A 19184-nucleotide genomic window follows, 5' to 3' on the forward strand; every position below is an offset into this window, starting at 1 on the left:
TTTTGGTAATAACAAACTAGGAGATTAAAAAGTAATCTCCTTTGACAAAAAAGGGCTTTGACTCCTTATCACTTCCATGTTTGTTAAAAATTGTATGGAAGTTACCAACTTTGACAAACTCAAATACAAACCTTTTTTTTTTAGAGTACATATCAAAAGCTTTTAAATACTTTAGAGCCAAGAAAATGTATGGAGGTTTGTAAAATATAAATTCAAATGATTTCACATTGTCTCTCCTAAATTGAGAAATAATATTTTCAAGCTTGAATGATAATTCAAATCATCATTGGAATCTCCTTGTTCTTGTGCCAAGAGAGTCTACTTTTATGTTAATTTTATTTCACAAAAAATATGTACATATAATCACAACATAATCTCTTTTACTATCTGGATTACTTCCAAATAAGAGGGAAAATAGAAATGGCGAGAAGATGTTAAGCTTTTTTGAAAAAAAAAGTGCTTACCCGTTGTGGTGATTCGACACACCAAATCGCTCTGAACTTTAGGTTTGTAGTACAAATCGTTGTCATACACGAAAGCGATGGCTTGGCTGGGTGTTTGGGACGTGACCTCTGGGCGTTTGGAGGCATTTTCGCCAGCGCCTGTGGTATTTGTGGGCGTAACGCGTGGTACTCCACTTGGCGCCCAAAGAATGTGCTGCAGCCGAGGGGCATCCCGGGCTTCGTCCCTCGGCGACAGCGGGTATGTATTGAGGGTGTCCACTTCGAACACATGAACCTTTACACCCTCCCAATTCTCATCCGAAAGCAAAAGGACGTACTTCAGGTCTGGTGATACTAAAAATTTCTTTGCATCCAGCTGCCTCTGCGAAAAAGGAGAAGATCAAATCAACCAAAAGCTCTCTTTTTTTCGTCTCGAGTAAAGGATCTACTCACGAATGAGGAATTCGTCATGAGTTGCCGTACAGACAGACCATCTACATCCAGAATGGACAGTCCACCGGAGATGTCTCGATACACGAGTTCTGTGTCTGAAATGAGATATGCGAGGATTTGAATGAGGGATGACGTACCCAAGGAGCACGCCGGCGACTCTAGCCATTTTGGATAACCATACACCTATCCATATGGTGTCAACTCACGGAGTGTGCCACGACTGAAGTACAATTTCTAATATTTTGAAGAATTAAAAATATTTGGCAATTTTTTTTGATTAGTTTTAGTTAATATATGATGGAGCAGATGTATTCAGATTAAAATAATTGTAAATTATCTAAAATTAACAAAATCAGTCGTGATCAGTCTGCTCCACGCCTCAATTTTGGTGCCAACACAGAGTCGTGGCTACGCGTGAATTTTGGTTCCAACAGAAATCGCAGTTTACGCCTAAATTTTGGTGCCAACACAGAGTCGTGGCTACGCCTAAATTTTGGTACCAACACAGAGTCGTAGCTACGCATCAGTTTTGGTGCCAATACAGAGTCGTGGCTACGCGTGAATTTTGGATCCAAAACATTTAGAGATTACGGCTCAACGTTGTTTCCAAAATACAGGCGTGGCACGCGTGAATTTTGGTTTCAAAATATCAGAACACGTGGTTTTATAATAATCATAAAATATTCAAATCATTTTCAGAGTATTAATCCATAATTAATATTTTATTGATAGTTTTCTAAATTTATGTTAAAATTTTATCATATTCTGAATTTATAATGTGTTTTAAAATAATTTTGTATCATAAGTAATTCTTTGGATGTATCCGGGAAGATGTTCTCCGGACAAGCGACGAACTGTAAACAATCCAAAATCTTTGATAAATTACAATTTTCCGCAAAAGATAGACAAAAGAAATTATTGAAACATATTCTAAGGATTATATTGAGTATCATTGAACATAATTTTATGCTCTTTTTGTTACCAAAATCGCTATTTATTAAGATTTTATTGAAATTAAATAATTTTGGAAGGATTGTTTGTGTGATTCTGTCATTTTTTGGGTAACACCACCCTATTTTTAGAAAACATGATTCAAAATTTAACTAAAAAGCCACCCAAATAATATATAAAGAATTATTAGTTATAATGAAATATAAAAACTATTCTTTTAATACCAACATAAAAACACTATTGCATTTCCCAAAAATGCCATTTTAATATACATACATACCTATTAATTTAATGAATTTAATATAATCAATTATAAAGTTTCTTATTATTAGGTAAAAATATTTTAAATTTTTTTTATCTACATAAGATTCAGTTAGCAAATGGGTCCTGTAATAAAAATTAGGTACCTGATTGTTCTTAGAATTTATATTGAAAAAATTTTAAGACATGTAATCCTTTTACAATATGAGAGATAATTTTTGGGTTTTTCGAAGAATTAGTAATTAACATATTTTTCATCTGAGGGAACAATAATGCAGCCCAAAGAAAAGACCTTCTCCCAATTACAGGTAGATTTTTAATAATTCTGATTTTTTTTCAATTATCATTTTTAATGCTGAATACAAGATGTGTTTCCCAATGATTTCTTAGAGCAAATGCGTCAGCAACATAAAAAATGCTCTTATGTGCTGAAGAAAATTGTACTGAAATGCAAAGCTTTTTCATGTATTCGACGAATGGTTGGCTTTTTGAGGGTATTTTCAGCAACACGTGGCATGTATATTTTATAAAATCTTATTTCTTGAAAACTAAAGCGATTTATGCCATTTTAATAATGTTTCTAGCATAAGAAACATAATGCAATGTTGTATTAAATAAGCATAATGATGTGGGTATAATTTTATTTTTTTTAATTGTCTAATTTTTCAAAGAAATATTAATTTTTATGAAATGAGAAGGTCATTTATGACTCTTCTAATCTATATCCTATCTGAAAATCAATCTCGCATATGTTTTTCACGCGTTTAAACGCGTGAATTTTTCTTTGTGAATATTATTGCCAAGACGAGGTATTTTTGCCGAAGTATCTCCATGAAATTTGGCCATTTGCCTCCCGGTGAGGTAAAATAGAAAAGGGAACACTATTGTAAAAGGAGAACATTAGGTAGAGAAAATAATGTGTTTGTGAGAAAGAAAGATAGAAAAAAAATAAGTGAGAGGGAAAGAGAAAAAAAATGTCAAAATTTTTGCCTACATGTAGGAGTTTTTTCAGTCGTGGCAGAGGCTGTTTCCAGACACCATACGGATATCCCTATGGTATTCCCAAATTTAGGCGTAAAATTTTACCTGCTATGGAGCCACGACCTGATTTTGGGTACCAAATTTTTCCCAATACCATCATATATGGTGCACCATACGGTGCCTGAGCGGGAATCCCGCGCGGAATACATTTTGGCCGAAATGGAATACGGCCGGGTACCGCCGTGCTCTTTGGGGTACCCTTTTTCCAAAAGAGGATGTACAAAATAAATTAATTTAGAGCCACTCTAATCCACTCTTTGCAAATCTCCACGATGGGGTATGTAGATGAACCAGCAGAACAAATTTACCAAATTGAAAAGGTTCTCCCTCGAAACTTTAATGTGGAATTTATATCAAATTTGCACCCCTCAATTTTGTACGAAATTCCCTCTATTAAATAGCATAATTAAGCTACACTTTATGTTGCATATGCTCTCAAATTGTGTGCTGCAAATTTTATTGTCACCTCATAATAATTTTTGTTTATCACCCTCCACTATATATTTTGAATTCAATTAGGTTACTAAATATAATTTTTATCGTACAAAATGTGACGAGATGCATATTAATTAATTAGAAGCGTATACTTTTGTTAATTAATCAAGCATAAAAAGCTAGGTTTATTGAAAAGCACTGGAAATTTTGAGTTAAAGCTCTTTTCATTTACCACATATCAATAAAATGTGGAATGAATGAAAAAGTAGTTTGGACTTGGATATGGATGTGAACTGAACATGGAACATCAATGAATAATCAAAACTACAAAAACTAGTAGTTGGAATTGGATATTTTTGTGCTTTTTCAGAGGTATCCATGCATTCAATTTAGAATCGCTTTCTAATTACTATTCTATAAATAACTAATTTGAAACTAAAGTTTTTGGGGGCTTTTTGGGAGTATTTTAGGGTTCCTGAAATAGTGGTGAAGGTTGGGATGGACGCCATATGCAATCATTAAGCTCCCATCCTCTTCTTCCCTTGGAGGTTTCAATTATCTATTATCCCTTGCTTCGTAAAGCTCCTATCAATGAAACATACATAGCATCGTCAGAGCTTTGAATTAAAGCTTTTTGAATAAAAGTATTTGGATTTAAAGCAAAAAAGTTTTTCAATTAAAATCGAAATATTTCGTTAATCTTAGCCTCAAAATTAATTATTTTCAGTACGCTTGTATTTCGATTTCAATTATTTTAGTTTAATTTTAAAAAAAATCGCTGACATGAATGTCTAATTAAGCTTTTGCATTCAAACTAACATGCAATACTGTGTATTTTATATTAAATATTCTTCCAACGTGTTACAGGATGCCTTAAATTGTCATACTATAGTCATGAAGAGCCGTGTATACGTATTTTCCAGAAATACAGCCCATATGAAGCTCCCACGGAGGTGATTTTTGATAGAGCTTTGGGAATTTCTCTAATCGTAAGTATGGTTGTTGTCACTTAAGTGGTGTACTTTTGGTAGCAGATGCCGCAATTTAAATCTTTCTCGGTATGCAAACATCTTAGATATAGGGGAAAGTGTGGTTGCTTTTCACTCTCAGATTTCCGCCATGGGGGGAGAGAGAACTGTGGTTTGACATGCAAATCGAGAGGGTGGCCAAGGCGTCAGTTGGCAAATTTATTCAGCTACACCTTCTATGTTTTGGGGCGAAACAATCCCCCAACAAATATGAGGATTTTGCCCCAATTTTACATCTTCAATGTCACAGACACAGGCTCTATAGGAGAAACAACATCTCCTCAATACCCAAAATCATCCACTCTCACAGACAACCCCAAGTCGCCACTCTTCTCCGTATTTTGCTGGCTAAGAAAATGGTGTGTATTTGCTCCAAAATCGATATTGATTGGGAATCGAAAGTGAAATCCTTGCTTATATTGCTCTCACTTTGTTTTCAATTTTTCTTGCTTTTCTCAAGATTTATTTACTGCCAAACTCCATCCCCGCCTCATGCCTCATCATTTCGATACTTTCAACATTTGTGGCGTCGTCTGAGTGTCTCTAGACTTTTTTTTCTTCCACGTGGGAGCTTTTTTATGCCTCATATTATTTTTTCTTACCGCCCTTCTCGCAACATTCTTAATACGAAATAATCGTAAGATGGACCTTTCGGCATTTGTTGGAAGAACTTACTCATGAAAAATATAGCGCTTTGGATTATTATTGTGTTGTGTGTGCTTCAGCTGAAAGCTTGCTTGAAGGCTCTTCGTATGGGAGTTATTTTGCAAAATAGTCCATTGAGAGATTTAAGGATGGTTAAAACGTGAGATAATAAATGAAAGAAAAAAAGGACAAATTCTCAATAACCATAGGTTTAAATTTTTAGAACGATTAAGGCTCATGTTAAAACTGAATTAAAGATGCAAATAAGAATTTAAACATAATCCAAAAAAACTTTTAAGCAATAAAGCAAAGAAAGTGTTTATAAAATATTAATTTTCAAGTATTTTTACAAGAATTAGTTTTAATTTTTGATAATATATCATTTTATATAAAGTTTTAGCAACTTTTGCTTTGCTCTGTACATCCACCTGGCGCCTCCACTGCAAAAATACCAATTTCCATCAATTCCGCTGCGAAACTTCCTTCAGCGGAAAACTACCATAATTTGCTACTATCGAGAAAATCGAAATAATAAGGATATAGGGCTTGAAAATGCTGTGTTGGGAAAAATTTTTAACCTTTCGTCCTAGAGCTTTCAACATGTGGGGGCGGTCCAAATGATAATACGATGGAATCATGCATAGACGATGAGGAATGTGAGTTGTTTTTTATGACAAAGCTGGAAACTTTCTAGGTCAGATTGAGATCTGGCGTTTCCATTAAATTGCCATGGTTCTCACAAAAGGATGCTATGCGAATTTACATAGAAGAAAGCCGTTTGGAAGGAATTGACCCATGATTAATCTATTTTTGAATCTTTTCCATTCGATGGAGTCTTTACTTTAACATCACTCCTTCACTGTCAGGAACCATTACTTTTTGTATTCGTCGTGGAGCGAAAGAAAAAACAACCAAATGCTTTGTGCTGAAAAGTTGTGCTCCACATATCGCGCTGTTTTACATGAATGAGGAAAGTCCAAAGCGTGTGAGAATGAAAGAATTCAGGAAAGCGGATTACTTTCGACTTCACTGGATTTTGGTCAATTTTCGGAGCGCACAGTCCAGCTGAGATCTTTTTTTTACGCCACAGGGAGAAAATCTCATGAAAAAAGCCATTTCTGGATTCACTGAAGTGAATGATATCAATATGAGGGCCCTACTCAATTTAAATATCCTTCCCCGGGTTAATTGGGAGCATTGATGGGGGTGCACATGATGAATTTTCACAGCTTCATATACTCCCAAACCTGCAATATCTGAATGGAAATCATTTAAAAGCTCACAGTGAATTTATTTTTCCCATATTATGCTCTGACATATTCAAAGGATTCAAAAGACTTTATTCATTTTGAAGCTTTCATAGCGTCATTGGGATACAAACCAGGCATGAAAATATGTAGAAGATAAGAAAATACTCCAGAAAATCCAAGAGTTGAAAAGTGTGCATTACCTATTCGGCATTAAATCATAATCAGAAAAAATAGCGAAAGATTTGTCTATTAAAATTCATACAAAATTGTATCTTTTTTGGTTTTTTTGTGCATGAAGAATACATCAAAGATTATGATTAGTTCATAAATAATGTATTAATGTAAAGACCATAGATTCAACATTATTCTCAAAATGAAGAAAATCAAAATAATTTTGATTTTTTTCATTGAATCTGTATTTGATTGTATATCCCAATATGATGTCACAACGACCTCAATACGAATTTCAAAAAATTGGATCGATTGGAGTAATTGAATTGTTAGGTGATTGGCGAAAAATTCTGTTTGATTTTAATCATTCTATTGAACAAGCAAACTAGTAATATCCCCATAGCGTGGTTTTTTAAATTGAAAAAAATTTTAAGCGCCTATTGATAGCACATAGCTTTCTTTCTCATAGCTGTAGGCACCTAATCGTTCAGCATGTGCACTGCCTGTGAATAATCTATAAATAACCCATGCATGGTGCAAATTTGTGCAATTACATTTATTGTATAAGGAACGATTGGGGGTGGAGAGGAAATTTTCCAATTGAGAAGCTTCACTTCCACAATGTATATTACGTTTGACTTTTGAGCATCAATAAGCTTTAATGGAGAAACTTTTTTCTCCTATATTTGCTTTATTTATGAGTTTCCAGGTGAAGAACTCTTCACTTTAGTGATGTGTTGTGGTTGAAATTATTCAACAGATTTCATTGGCAGATTGTTGCTTATGGCTATGCAAATTAACTTTTCCACAGATTAAGATTTAATCTTAATCAATTACAAATGAAGAGAATAAAGGAAAAGCATCTCGTGCTCATAATATGAGCTTTTATTGGAGTTTGAGAAATTTTTTTCTCGGAATTATTCTTCTTTTCATCTCTAAAATGAATAAATATAAGTTTCTACATTTACGTGCATGCCTTTTGTGCATAAATGTGCATAACAATTGAATTTCATGGATTATCTACGTACGAGCCCCAAAGAATAATCCTTCCTAGAACTTGTGATGTAGAATCATGAAATATGAAACTTTCTCGGTTAAAGAAATTATAAAGGACTTAATGTACTTGTACATACCTACGTATTTTTTTAACAATTGGAAAATAATTTCATAATAAAGAAACTTATTAAAAACCATGATAATAAAATCATATTTCTGGAATACTTTAGAATGTTCTGGTTCATTATCTACACTCTACCTACAGTATACTAAAAAAAAAAACTTTCAAAAATTCCAAAAAATATTTTAAGTCTTTAAAATATTTTTGTACATTCTGCAACAATAAAAACTTCTTACTCGGTTTGGAAGTTTAAAACTTAAAGCTTTGTGCTTCTCGTTGAAAAATAACCGCCCAAAATTGTGCTTGTTTGACAAATATACAACATACAACATGTTCGTTCATCATTCTTCTTTCCACGCCTTTTCCTGGCGAGTCAGACACCAGCTGGAATTCTCCCATGACATCCATTTGAAAGCTATGTGGCAGAGGTTTCGTGCAACTTTAATGATTTCAGGATTCCAACCTCCCTCGCATTTGTTTGGCATTTCGTTCTCATCTCGTCTGTGACCATGGCGGCCGTGATATCCAAAAAGGGAGACGCACATCGTAAAGATAGATATATAAAATAATCAATAGAAAAGGGGTTTCCATAGCTACACATCATCATCATCTTCACCACGGGGAGCACCCAGAGTGGTGGATTGAATGAAAGTATCGCTCGGAGAATTGGCAAAAGCGTCGATCTCGGAATGATGTTATACTTTCTTTCTAGTGGGGGTGCTAACTGCAGGTCTCCATTTGTCTGCGGGTGATTGAATGCTTTTCTCACTGACTCCCCCAACACAACAGGTTTTTGCAGGAGGAAAATTTTTCCAAAGAAGCAATGAAAATTTTTACCACCGCAAAGAAACTTTCTCAATTTAACTCAGCACACAAACTTCCATCGCGTTTTGATTGATTGATTCAGCGCCACAGGGAGCGGCATGGATGAAGAATTCCTAATGAGGGCGGTCTCGAAAGGGATGAACCAGGCAGGTGTGGATCCCACATGGCCCCCTCAAAAGATTCCGCCACAGTCGTCAAGTCGCATTAATTTCATGATCTGCCGACGAAGATAAATCACAATCCACTTTGATTAATCGACGGAGAAGGTGTTTTCATATATGAATATGAAATTTGGGTGATTGGCCCCCCGGAAAAGGCACCCCTAATGAGCCACCCCCTTTGTGAAGTTCAGACCGAGACAGAATTTGTGTTGAACAAAACTTTCGCCATGGAACTTCAATCACGATAAGCTCTCGAGACTCCCTTAATGGCCGCGAAAGCACAATTTAATCGAAATAATCAGCAATGTAGGAAGTCAGTGGATTGCCAGAAAATTCCATTCTTGAACAAAATTGACGGGGGTTGGCGTATATATTGATTTTCTCGTGGGTCGATTAATTAATCACTAAACATGCAAAAGTCGAGTCCACTGAAACTTCTTTTTCTTCCCAATATTAAACTCAAATATTGTGCCAAAAGAAAACTTGGCAAGTTGCAAAGTATTAATTGAGAATCAAGTTGCGAATGTTCCAAAACTGCAGGGAAAGTTTTCACAAAAATATCACATCCAATATTAAAGTAAAAAGTTTTATTTTACTTTGATATAATTTAATTGAAAGTTATCTACTATTTATTTGCTTATAAATTTAAGAAAATTTATTTGAATTTATTCAGGGAATTTTCCAAACTTTTTCTCATGAAAAATATGGTAATGATTTTTTTTAATAAATCCTGCCTGACCTCTAAGTTCAGCAAGCAGCCGCTAAACACAGGAGATTTTCAAATTCACTTTTTAAATCATCCGTCTTGTTAATTAGGAACTGAAATAATTTTAATATAATTTAAAATTAATAAATAATGTAGTATTGTGTGAGCTTTCTAAATGTATGTTTCACCAACTTAAAAAAATCCTACTCTCCCCACTCTCCTCTACATATTCAAAATTTAGCATAAATTAAATGAATTAAATATTGTTCATTCAATTTGGAGGACAAAACACTTCATTCCTTAATAATGAAAGTGCTTACAAACCATCGCTTTTAGCGAGAAACATGACTGCGACATGAAGCTTTAAAGCTCATTACTGGACCATTGTATATGTGTCGTGTATCCCAAAATAGATATTAAGTGATTTCTCCATGGCGTGTGACTCCATTAGATGTTTGAGGGAGAGAAGAAGAAGGAAAAAAACGAGAGCGGAACATCGAAATTGCAGGGTGGCAGTGAATGTAGTTTAGTACACATATACATACTTTAAATGGATCACCCCAAGCGTGTTGACGTGAAGAAGAAGTTAACACTATATAGATTGGGGTGGGATGAGGATGGAATTGGGTCAGTGAAAATGCGTACTATGAGCAGACGGGGTGCTCTGGGAGGTGGAATGACACGAAAAAAGCACACCGTGTTCTCCAAGACAAATCATTAAATTTAATTAATCCATGACACAAATTCACTTAATCCACAGTCTTTAAATACAACTGATGCTGAAGAAAAAGGAAAAGTGTAAATTCCTAGACGCTCGGATATTTACTTTCTCCTCTATTTAAATTTATTCCCAGAGAACATTCTATACTCCTCCATCTCCCCATTCTACTTATAATTGGATCAAGAATAATATCTTCCTTGTCATTCCGGGCTAAGAAAGGAATAAAATTTACCTCCGTTGATTAATGAGGGTGAAAGAATCCCACAAAAAGAAGTGAACCATCTGGAAGGGCACAAAGCTTACTCTATCGTCGCAATTCTTCCGCAACTGTAGGTTTCTTCACGGACATATCCAAACGAAGCATTGATGTAAAAAAAATAGTTGTGCAGGTGATGGAAAAAAATCTATTAAAGTGTCACCCGCAGGTGATTTTCCATCTCAAGGGTGTATATCTTCTGATTTTCCATGCAATTGCTATGGAGAATATCGTGCAGAAACTGATGGAAATGGTGATTGGTAGTGAAATAAATAAATGTCTTATGTCGAAATCATGGCATATCGTTCACAATATCCCCCATCATGAAGATTCCACCAACATCTGGGATTTTCATAAATTATCCAACAGCAAATGCTCCATAAAATCAGGGGTTGATAGCTACTAAACTACCGTGAAATAATTGATGAATAAGTTTTCTGGAAATTCAATTTAAAGAGAATTAGAAAGGTTATAGCCCTTGAAGGAAAGATCGTACCCAGACCCTTTCTGATAACTTAAACATCTATTTAATAATTTAATCTTGAAAATTCTTCAAAATCTTCAAAGTATGTACAGGAAAAATCGCAGAATAAGATCAGACTTCATTCTAGACATAAGGTTGATAAAATTTTTCTTATTGACTTGAAATACTGTAAATTTTGGTCTTTTAAAGACTGCACGTTTTATTTGTAAGATTACTGGCTTTGCGTACTGTTGGTAATCATTTTGGCTAAACGCACTGAAACCCAAAAGAGAACTTATCATCCTCTCACTTGGGGAGATTGCGACTTTGGATTGAAGTGAGCTCTTGCGTAGATGGTTTATACGTGAAGGGAAAATCCCAAAAAGGAGGATCCACATATGTATGTAGTACACAATAAATTCCATTGCGGAAGGGCATCAATTGGCACTTCGATACTTACCACTAATCCACGATCCATTGAAAGGCCTCCATTTGAGACGACCACTTAAGATATCCGATATGCTAATCTGATGCCCTTTGATGCGATTCCCTTCATCCTCTGTAAATAAAACAAAAGGAGCAATCGCCCCAAAATTAATTCTTCCTAATGCAATAAATTTTGGTGACTTTGGAGAAAATATTTACAAATCATTGCCCTCTCATATTCAATGGCACGGATTTTTTTTCGCTTTTGCCTTTTCTGCCAATACCAATTGGGGATGTGATTTAGGGGTGTAGAGAAGAATTGACTGTGTGTGTTTTGTATCTCATCCCCAGAACTTTTCTTCTCTTCGTCTTCTTTTTTTTCCACGCTACCCCAATGGCAGGGAAATTGTAGCAATAAATCATGTCGCGTGGGGGTGTAATTTTTTTCTTTCGAATTTTCTTTGAGCTTTTTTTCTGCGTCTAACACCGGTACCGTTTGCCATTTTATTATTATTGGGGTGCTTTCTTTCGGCACATAGAAAAATTTCATTGATGGAAATTTGGGACTCGAAGGGACATCCCTGGAAATGAATTTTTCTTTGCCCGAAGCCATACGACGGATATTCTAAATGAAAATACAAAAAGGAAAAAAAAGGAAAAATGTATATAGTAATCAAATATGAATTACATCCATAATGTCACGTAGTCAATTCTGTGGAAATTCTCTTGGAATATTGCTGTAGATTTGATGGCTCTTGGAAAAGCAAATTGAGAGATATATAATTTTTTAGTCAATTTGCAACAAATTTGACAGAGTAAGTGGATTAATTTAAAGGAAGAAAAGGATTATTTAATGAAAATTTATTTTCTTTGGAACTCCTTTTGAATGTAACGCTAAGGCACAAGTTATTCGTGCAAAGAATAATTTAAATAATTGCTCTTCTTAGCTTTTATATTGCATTTGCTGCAGTTTGCAAACTTTGTTTACAACAAAAACTTTCTCATAGTTCTCAGCACCATTAAATCCAATTAGAACAATAACAGAGACAGAGACATTCTCTCTATATTTTATATATTACTCTGTTGGTTTTTGTAAATTATGAAAATAGCATTATTATTAAGATGAAAATTTTATGGCATAGGAAAAACGTTTCTCACGTTCTACATAAACATTCTTCTTCATTCATTCGTCATGAACTGTGCAATCTGCAAATAATTTTGGAGTGAATGAATTTGCAACTTTTGAATCGCATTGGAATAAGATGAAATTTCGAACACGAAATGGTTAGAATATTTTAGTTTTCTGCAAATTGCAATTTCTAATTGAGACGTGATGTGGAAGATCAAATATTTGGAGCGAAGATAATTCAATTGTGGTTAAATTCACACCACATACTTGAGATCACATTCATCCCAGCTTCACCTGCACGGGAAACGTGAGAGGATCTACCACAAAGTGCATGAGGAAAATACCCAAAGAATTTGCACCGAAAAAGCTTCTTCTTCCCTTGAGTTCGTTGAAAAGCTCTTTTTCTCAAATTTCTTCCAATTTTGCACCCTCATCCCACTTCCGTGTGTCAAAAGAGTGAGAAAAAAGTGGCAGCAGCTCTTGTGTGGCGCGATAGAGCTTCTTGTGTACAAACTTGAAAAAACTAACGAACTATGTTCATCCTATTTATCTTCCTTCCATAGTGAGATACGCGATGAGCATTTTAATATTTTTCTTTTTCATTTCTCTGTGAATTTGTGTAAAGTTACTTTGAGATTTCAGAATATTAAGTGAAAAATTTACATCTCTTTAGTTTCTACTTCATTTTTCTACCTTAAAAAAACTTCTACCCATCTTGCACTTTGTGCTCTTTCTTCAAAAGATTTATTCTTGTTCTACTTCTTCTAGATTGTACAAAACCATATAAATAAATCTCAAGGGACTGCCCTAAGGAGGGGCAAGAGCATTAATTTGGCATCTTATAAATGATTGTAGACGGAAATTGAACCACTTAAGGACACAGCCAAATGCATTGCTATGACTTAATTTTAAATAAATTTTAATTGAAAGTCACTTAATTGGCAATTACTTGAATTTACGATATTACACAGCACGAAGAGAACACAGAAAATGTGAGAAAATATTTTAGATTTCATTATTAAGCACGGGAATGGAAACTAAAACATACTTCTTGCGCAGTTTGAAGAAGTAATAGACTGGGTGTGTGATAAATAGATTGATTAGTGGAAAGCTCTTACTACAGACTAATCCACATAAAAAAAAGCATGATTAGAAGGTCAAAAGTTATCAAAATTAACAACAATAGGGCTAACATCATCTTTATGTTTTTTTTTATTTAATCCGGACATGCTGATTTTTTTTAATTTTTGCCCTAATATGACTTCAAACATTAATTCTTAAACAATATTTTTGTAATCTTGTGTAAAAAAATCTAAAATTGTTTCTTAAAGGGGGTCTCTTGGGAAAATTGTTAGAATTTACATAATTTTTAATGATGTAAATTTCGGGGTTTTTCTTAAACATGGTTTTCCGATGTAGGTTACATTTGTAGCCTAGTTATTGAAGTGTAAGAAAATCACTTTTCGACATTTTAGGTGCGACGCCACCTTGTGGTTTTCTGACTTTTCCGCAGAACTGCCCTAAAACACAAAGGTAGGTTTTTCTCAGGATCTACTGGATGGATTTTGATGGGGTAAAAAGGGTAAAAAGCAAATGAAAGAGGACATACCCGTGCATATTTTGATGTACCAGAATTTTAAATTTCCATTCTGGGGCTGAGAAAAGTGGAAAAACGTCAAAAATATCTGAAAAAAGTCACATTTTTCCACTTTTCTCAGGCCCAGAATGGAAATTCAAAATTCTGTTACATCAAAATCTGCATTGATATTTCCTCTTTCATTTGCTTTTTACCCCATCAAAATCCATCCAGTAGATCCTGAGAAAAACCTACATTTGTGTTTTGAGGAAAATCTCAAGATGGCGTCGCATCTAAGATGGCGAAAAGTGATTTTCTTACTCTTCAATAATTAGGCTTCAAATGGAACCAATATTGAAAAACCAAGTTTGAGAAAAACCCCAAGAAAAATAAAAATATTTAATTTCACTAGCTCTCAAAAGAGATCCCCCTTAAAGAAATCAATTCAATTATAATGAAAATAAAATCTTTTTATACCTAAATGGTCGAGCATAATTTATGAAGTACAATGGATAAGTCCGGGTTAATTAAATCAATCTCTTAATTTTCTTTAAGAATTCACTTCTATTGTTTTTTATTGATAAATCAAATATTTTTCATAAAGAATAAATGGGAAAAGCTATTCAATAAAAGTTTCTGTGTTTTTTATTTCTAGCTCTGTTCTCTTATGGATGGTAATTGGTAATAAAATTGGAAATAAGGGCTTCAAGAAAAAAAAAAACAACTTAAACGATATATTTTTTATGTCACCAGAAAATAGAACAATTTTGATTTTACTTCAGAAAGTGTAAGAAAATTTCACTTTTTACATCCGCTGCCTAACATTTTTATAACGGAACTAACATGGTTAAACGTAAGAATCACAAATCATACATGACGGTAATGACTTCCGGTAAACTACATAAAAGCCATAATTTTATTTCCAAGTTCATCTTCAATTATCACATTAAATGCAAACAAAGTGAAATTGTTGCGTGATGAGAAATAATTTGCCAGTTAAATTCAGAAATGAATGTCACCCTTTTATACGTTTCCCTGTATATATGTATGTATGTATATTCCATCAATTGATCCCATTATTGTTTTATAAACAGTTTGTGTGGCACTAAATGATGAGGGTGACGCCAATTCTTCCCCCTTGGGGGTGGAATTCAGAGAAAATTGTTATTTCCCCTTTTTTGTTTCTATTGGTTTTGAATTTTATTTGTGGAATGGAAGTAATTTTGTGAGAATAAAAGCTCCTCGAAATGGGCGACAGTATTTGGGTGTGTTTGCCACTGAAATTGACGTGAAAGACATGGCAAGAGGGAAAAAAAAGTGGAGAGGAAGAAATGCCGACAAACCCACCAATAATTTCGTTCTTCCATCTCCAAGGGAAAATCCACATAACTTTATCATACGTGTTCGGAGATGTTTGGATGGCACATTTCTTAGCTTTGCGGAGCAATCGGAATGTGAAGGTGCCGTATAATGTAATATCGAAAGGCGAGAATTTTCCACCCTTGAGCGTTTGCAAACATTTATTCAACTTCCCGTGTGAATTTATCGTGCGATTCATTTGGGATGGAGAGAGAAAAAAAGCAAAATTCCGTCACATTGTGCGACGAGAATAGGTGCAAATAAACTTGTGAATTGTAACGAAAATTTTATTGTTGGCCCAGAGAATAATGCGAGGGTGACCTATCGATAGTGTGGAAAGGTTTAGCAAAAAAGGCATGAAGAGGTCGCTTACCTGGTGAGAGTAGAAAAATGGAGAACACGATGAGTCCCAGTACGGCGGCAATAACCAGCAAAGCAATGAAGATACCACGCCAATTCCGGCGTCCTGGCGAAGAGGCGACCAACTCCTGCAAGAAAAAAAAATAAAATGATGATATTTTCCAACAGTCCTGCATAAGACATTCAAAGCTGTGGGTTGAAAAGGTCAAACAGATGCTCGATAAAGAATTTAGAATATCACATTTATGAGACGGGTTTGTCATGTATAAATTGGGGGTTTCCCATGGGGTCTCCCAAATGGTTATACACACATTAGCATTTGATTGAAAATTTTCTGAAATTCAGACAGTTGATGGAAAACTAATGGATTTCGAAAATTGACCTATAGTATAGATAGAAAATCATGCCTCAATCGTTTCAATATTTTCACTCACCCACAAAACCACAATTCACGGGAAAACAGAGTTGATAACCATAAACGTTAACCAGCAACAGATAAGAATAAATTTTCTTTTTCTGTTTGAGTTTATCTTACAGTACTTAAGAAATATTTAAAAACACATTGAGAAATTTTTGTCTTCAATCTATTAATGCAATCTGTCGCCTTATCGTATAGCCATATTTTTAACCTCTCTGAGAATTTATATTTTTAACTTTACAATTTTTGTAGTTAATCTATTTTTCGAAAGTTTTTCCAACTCTGAATTGGAGGCAGAAAAATAAAACACATCAAATAGGAAGAAATTCTTAGCAATATGTACATTCAATTAGCTCCAAATGGCTGAATTTTCAAATCATCCGAATGAGTTATCTTGCAGATGGATCCCAGACGCTACCAAGTGATGTATTTTTCCGATTATGTTTACATATCGAATGCTCTCTGTTTATTAATAACGTCTTTATTTTTACCAATATAGCCAATAAAGCCACTGAATTTCTAAAAATATATAAAGCTCCTTTGTGTGCAAAAATATGTGGGATCTTTTATGCAGAGTTTGGCATTATATATCAATAAAATTTAATTTGATTATTCAGTTTTAATTGATTAATTAAATTTTATTTAAAATCAATTTGCGGAAAAAGTTCTTTTAACTGTCCATTTCCAATTAAATCCGTCGAATTAGGAGCAATATTATCATATATCTCATAAAATATCATAAATGCATTGTTTATTCACACAATTCAGTAATTTCAGAGCCATAATGGTATGAAAATAGCTATGTAGGCTATGTAAGTATGTAGAAATAGTCAGAAATTCATGGGGTGACCGCTGAGTGAAACAACAAAGCTGCGATAAAGTCAAAACGAACAAATTTTAATTAGTTTTATCTCACGCAATCCTCAAAGAGCCTTATTTTAATTTATATTTCCAAACTGAACGCATATCAAACAGTAAAGGAAATCTCATAAATACCTAAATAATTGCATTTAACAACTTATTTCAACATTTGTGAAACATTTATAATTAAATTTATTAAATACTATTAAACCTTTAAAAGTATTTTTGAGGTAATGATTTGTATTTGTATTTGTATAAATATAATAAATATTATTATAATAAATAATAATAATATCAAATAATAATAAATATTAGCCTTTAATTTTATAGAAAATTTTGGAAATTATCGTTTTAAATGTCTAATTCCTTAAATTTAAATTAAAAAAAAAACATCATATAGATGTTATTTAATTTTCACTTTAGATAAATCTGATGAAATGGATGAAATTTAATTAAAGCTTTAGTACTTTTCTCTGCATTACCTTCCAGGGTAAATTTTTCCTTCCTTTGATTTTTCGTCAATAAATGTGAACAGGAAAATCAATCAGCCAATGCACATATATGGTTTTACATACAATTTATCCTTCAGGGCTATGCAAAGTCTTCTTCTAATATTTAGTTAATCAATCCAGCAACATTTCACGTGCAGAATATTCTACATTTTGCAGAGGAACGTGTAACGTGCGTGCGATGTATTAATGGTTTCGGATCAATGGATTTGTTTTGTTCTGTGCCAATTGGTAAATATTTTGTTGAACGTTAATGTTAAATTAAAATAGTTCTCAAGTCAATCTAGCAATAATTGTTCAAAAGCACATAATCTAATTTTCCGCCTATTTGAATTATTTCTCAATGCCCAAATGATGACCATTAGAACGCATTAGGTGAAAATAAATAGTGAATACTCGAGAGAATTTCCCGAATTCCCTGTCTATTGCTCCGCCTATGTAATGCTCTGAGCGACACTGAGGTCAGTTGGGGAGGTGGGCTCGATAATGACGTGACAATTGACTGAAATGCCGAAAGTTCATCAAATTGACCACAATGGGATGGGGAACGAGTGTGTCTGGCTGATAGATCGTGATTCGTGATTCAATTGAAAAGCGTGACGTGGAGATTTTTCCACCCTGTGGCACTTTTCGGGTGTGCGGTGGTGATTCCAACCCACTCGCTTTCGGCCCATATGATTGCAGTTATGGGCCTCAGGGGCTGTGAAGTGGGCGAGTGTGTCCATAAAGTGGATAAAAGTGCCAGGTCATGTGAACACCCATTGAACCATTAAAATGTAGTCCTCACGAGAGTTACTGCCACGGTAGGGCATTGCCATATGTAATAGAGAAGTTACCGAGGAAATTCCATTCTGTTTCTTATGAGTTTGCTGATGGCTTTAATACAAGGGGTTGGTATAAAAATAATTACTATACGTATTGATTTAATGTAGGTCAAGAATTCAGGTTCAAGCGTTAAATATTCGGTTGAAATTCAGTGAAAGGGGTCTAACCTTTTTACAAGTAAGCTATCGATTAATATACAAGAGAAAGGTAGGATAGGAAGGTAAATGGATAGCCCATTATAGTATCTTAATTATTCAAAAAGCCTGGAAAAAAAGATTTCTCATGCAAGGAGATTTCAGGATCGGAAAAGTTTACGAATTTACGATTTAAAAGATATTTTATACTGACAGAAAAACTAAACTATCCCCTCTAAAACCTAATAGATAAACTATATGAGAATTGTGTTTTCAGAATTTCCGCAGAATTTTGTGGAACTCCAGGAGAATTTTGTGGAGCTTTCAAAGTTATTCCTGTTTACATTTGCAAAAGATTTTCAAATAATTTCCCCATGGTTTTGTGAAGCAAACAACCAAACAAAACCAAGCAAGTACTCTTCAATTCTCTCAATATATAGCAATTTCTTACCACATTGACCATTCTTGCATTTGCATGGTGAAGCTTTTCCACTTGAGAGCTCTAATTTTGCCAAGTTTGAAGACGATTGCGCGGAATTCCTCAAATAAACCACAGATATTCAAACAAAGTGAAGCACCATCTTTTGAATTCCATAGGGGAGTGGTTGATGGGATGAAGGACAGTTGAGGTTGATTGAGTAACTTTAGCACTGTATTAGC

At 34.2% G+C, this 19184-nt stretch overlaps 1 protein-coding gene across 5 annotated transcripts in view; it reads right to left on the minus strand.

Moving 5' to 3' along the window:
• LOC129791090 (inactive dipeptidyl peptidase 10) overlaps positions 1-19184 on the minus strand; it is a 109094-nt gene that overhangs the window by 4969 nt on the left and 84941 nt on the right. For all 5 annotated transcript variants that reach the window (XM_055829031.1, XM_055829029.1, XM_055829032.1 and 2 more), the window contains 4 exons: positions 15791-15905; positions 11388-11486; positions 897-991; positions 465-825 (listed from right to left, as the gene is read on the minus strand). In XM_055829031.1, coding sequence (XP_055685006.1) covers positions 465-825; positions 897-991; positions 11388-11486; positions 15791-15905 — 670 coding nt within the window. The remainder of the gene's footprint in view (positions 1-464; positions 826-896; positions 992-11387; positions 11487-15790; positions 15906-19184) is intronic.

The sequence above is a fragment of the Lutzomyia longipalpis genome, chromosome 2 (genome assembly GCF_024334085.1).
Source record: "Lutzomyia longipalpis isolate SR_M1_2022 chromosome 2, ASM2433408v1".
Classification (NCBI taxonomy): domain Eukaryota; kingdom Metazoa; phylum Arthropoda; class Insecta; order Diptera; family Psychodidae; genus Lutzomyia; species Lutzomyia longipalpis.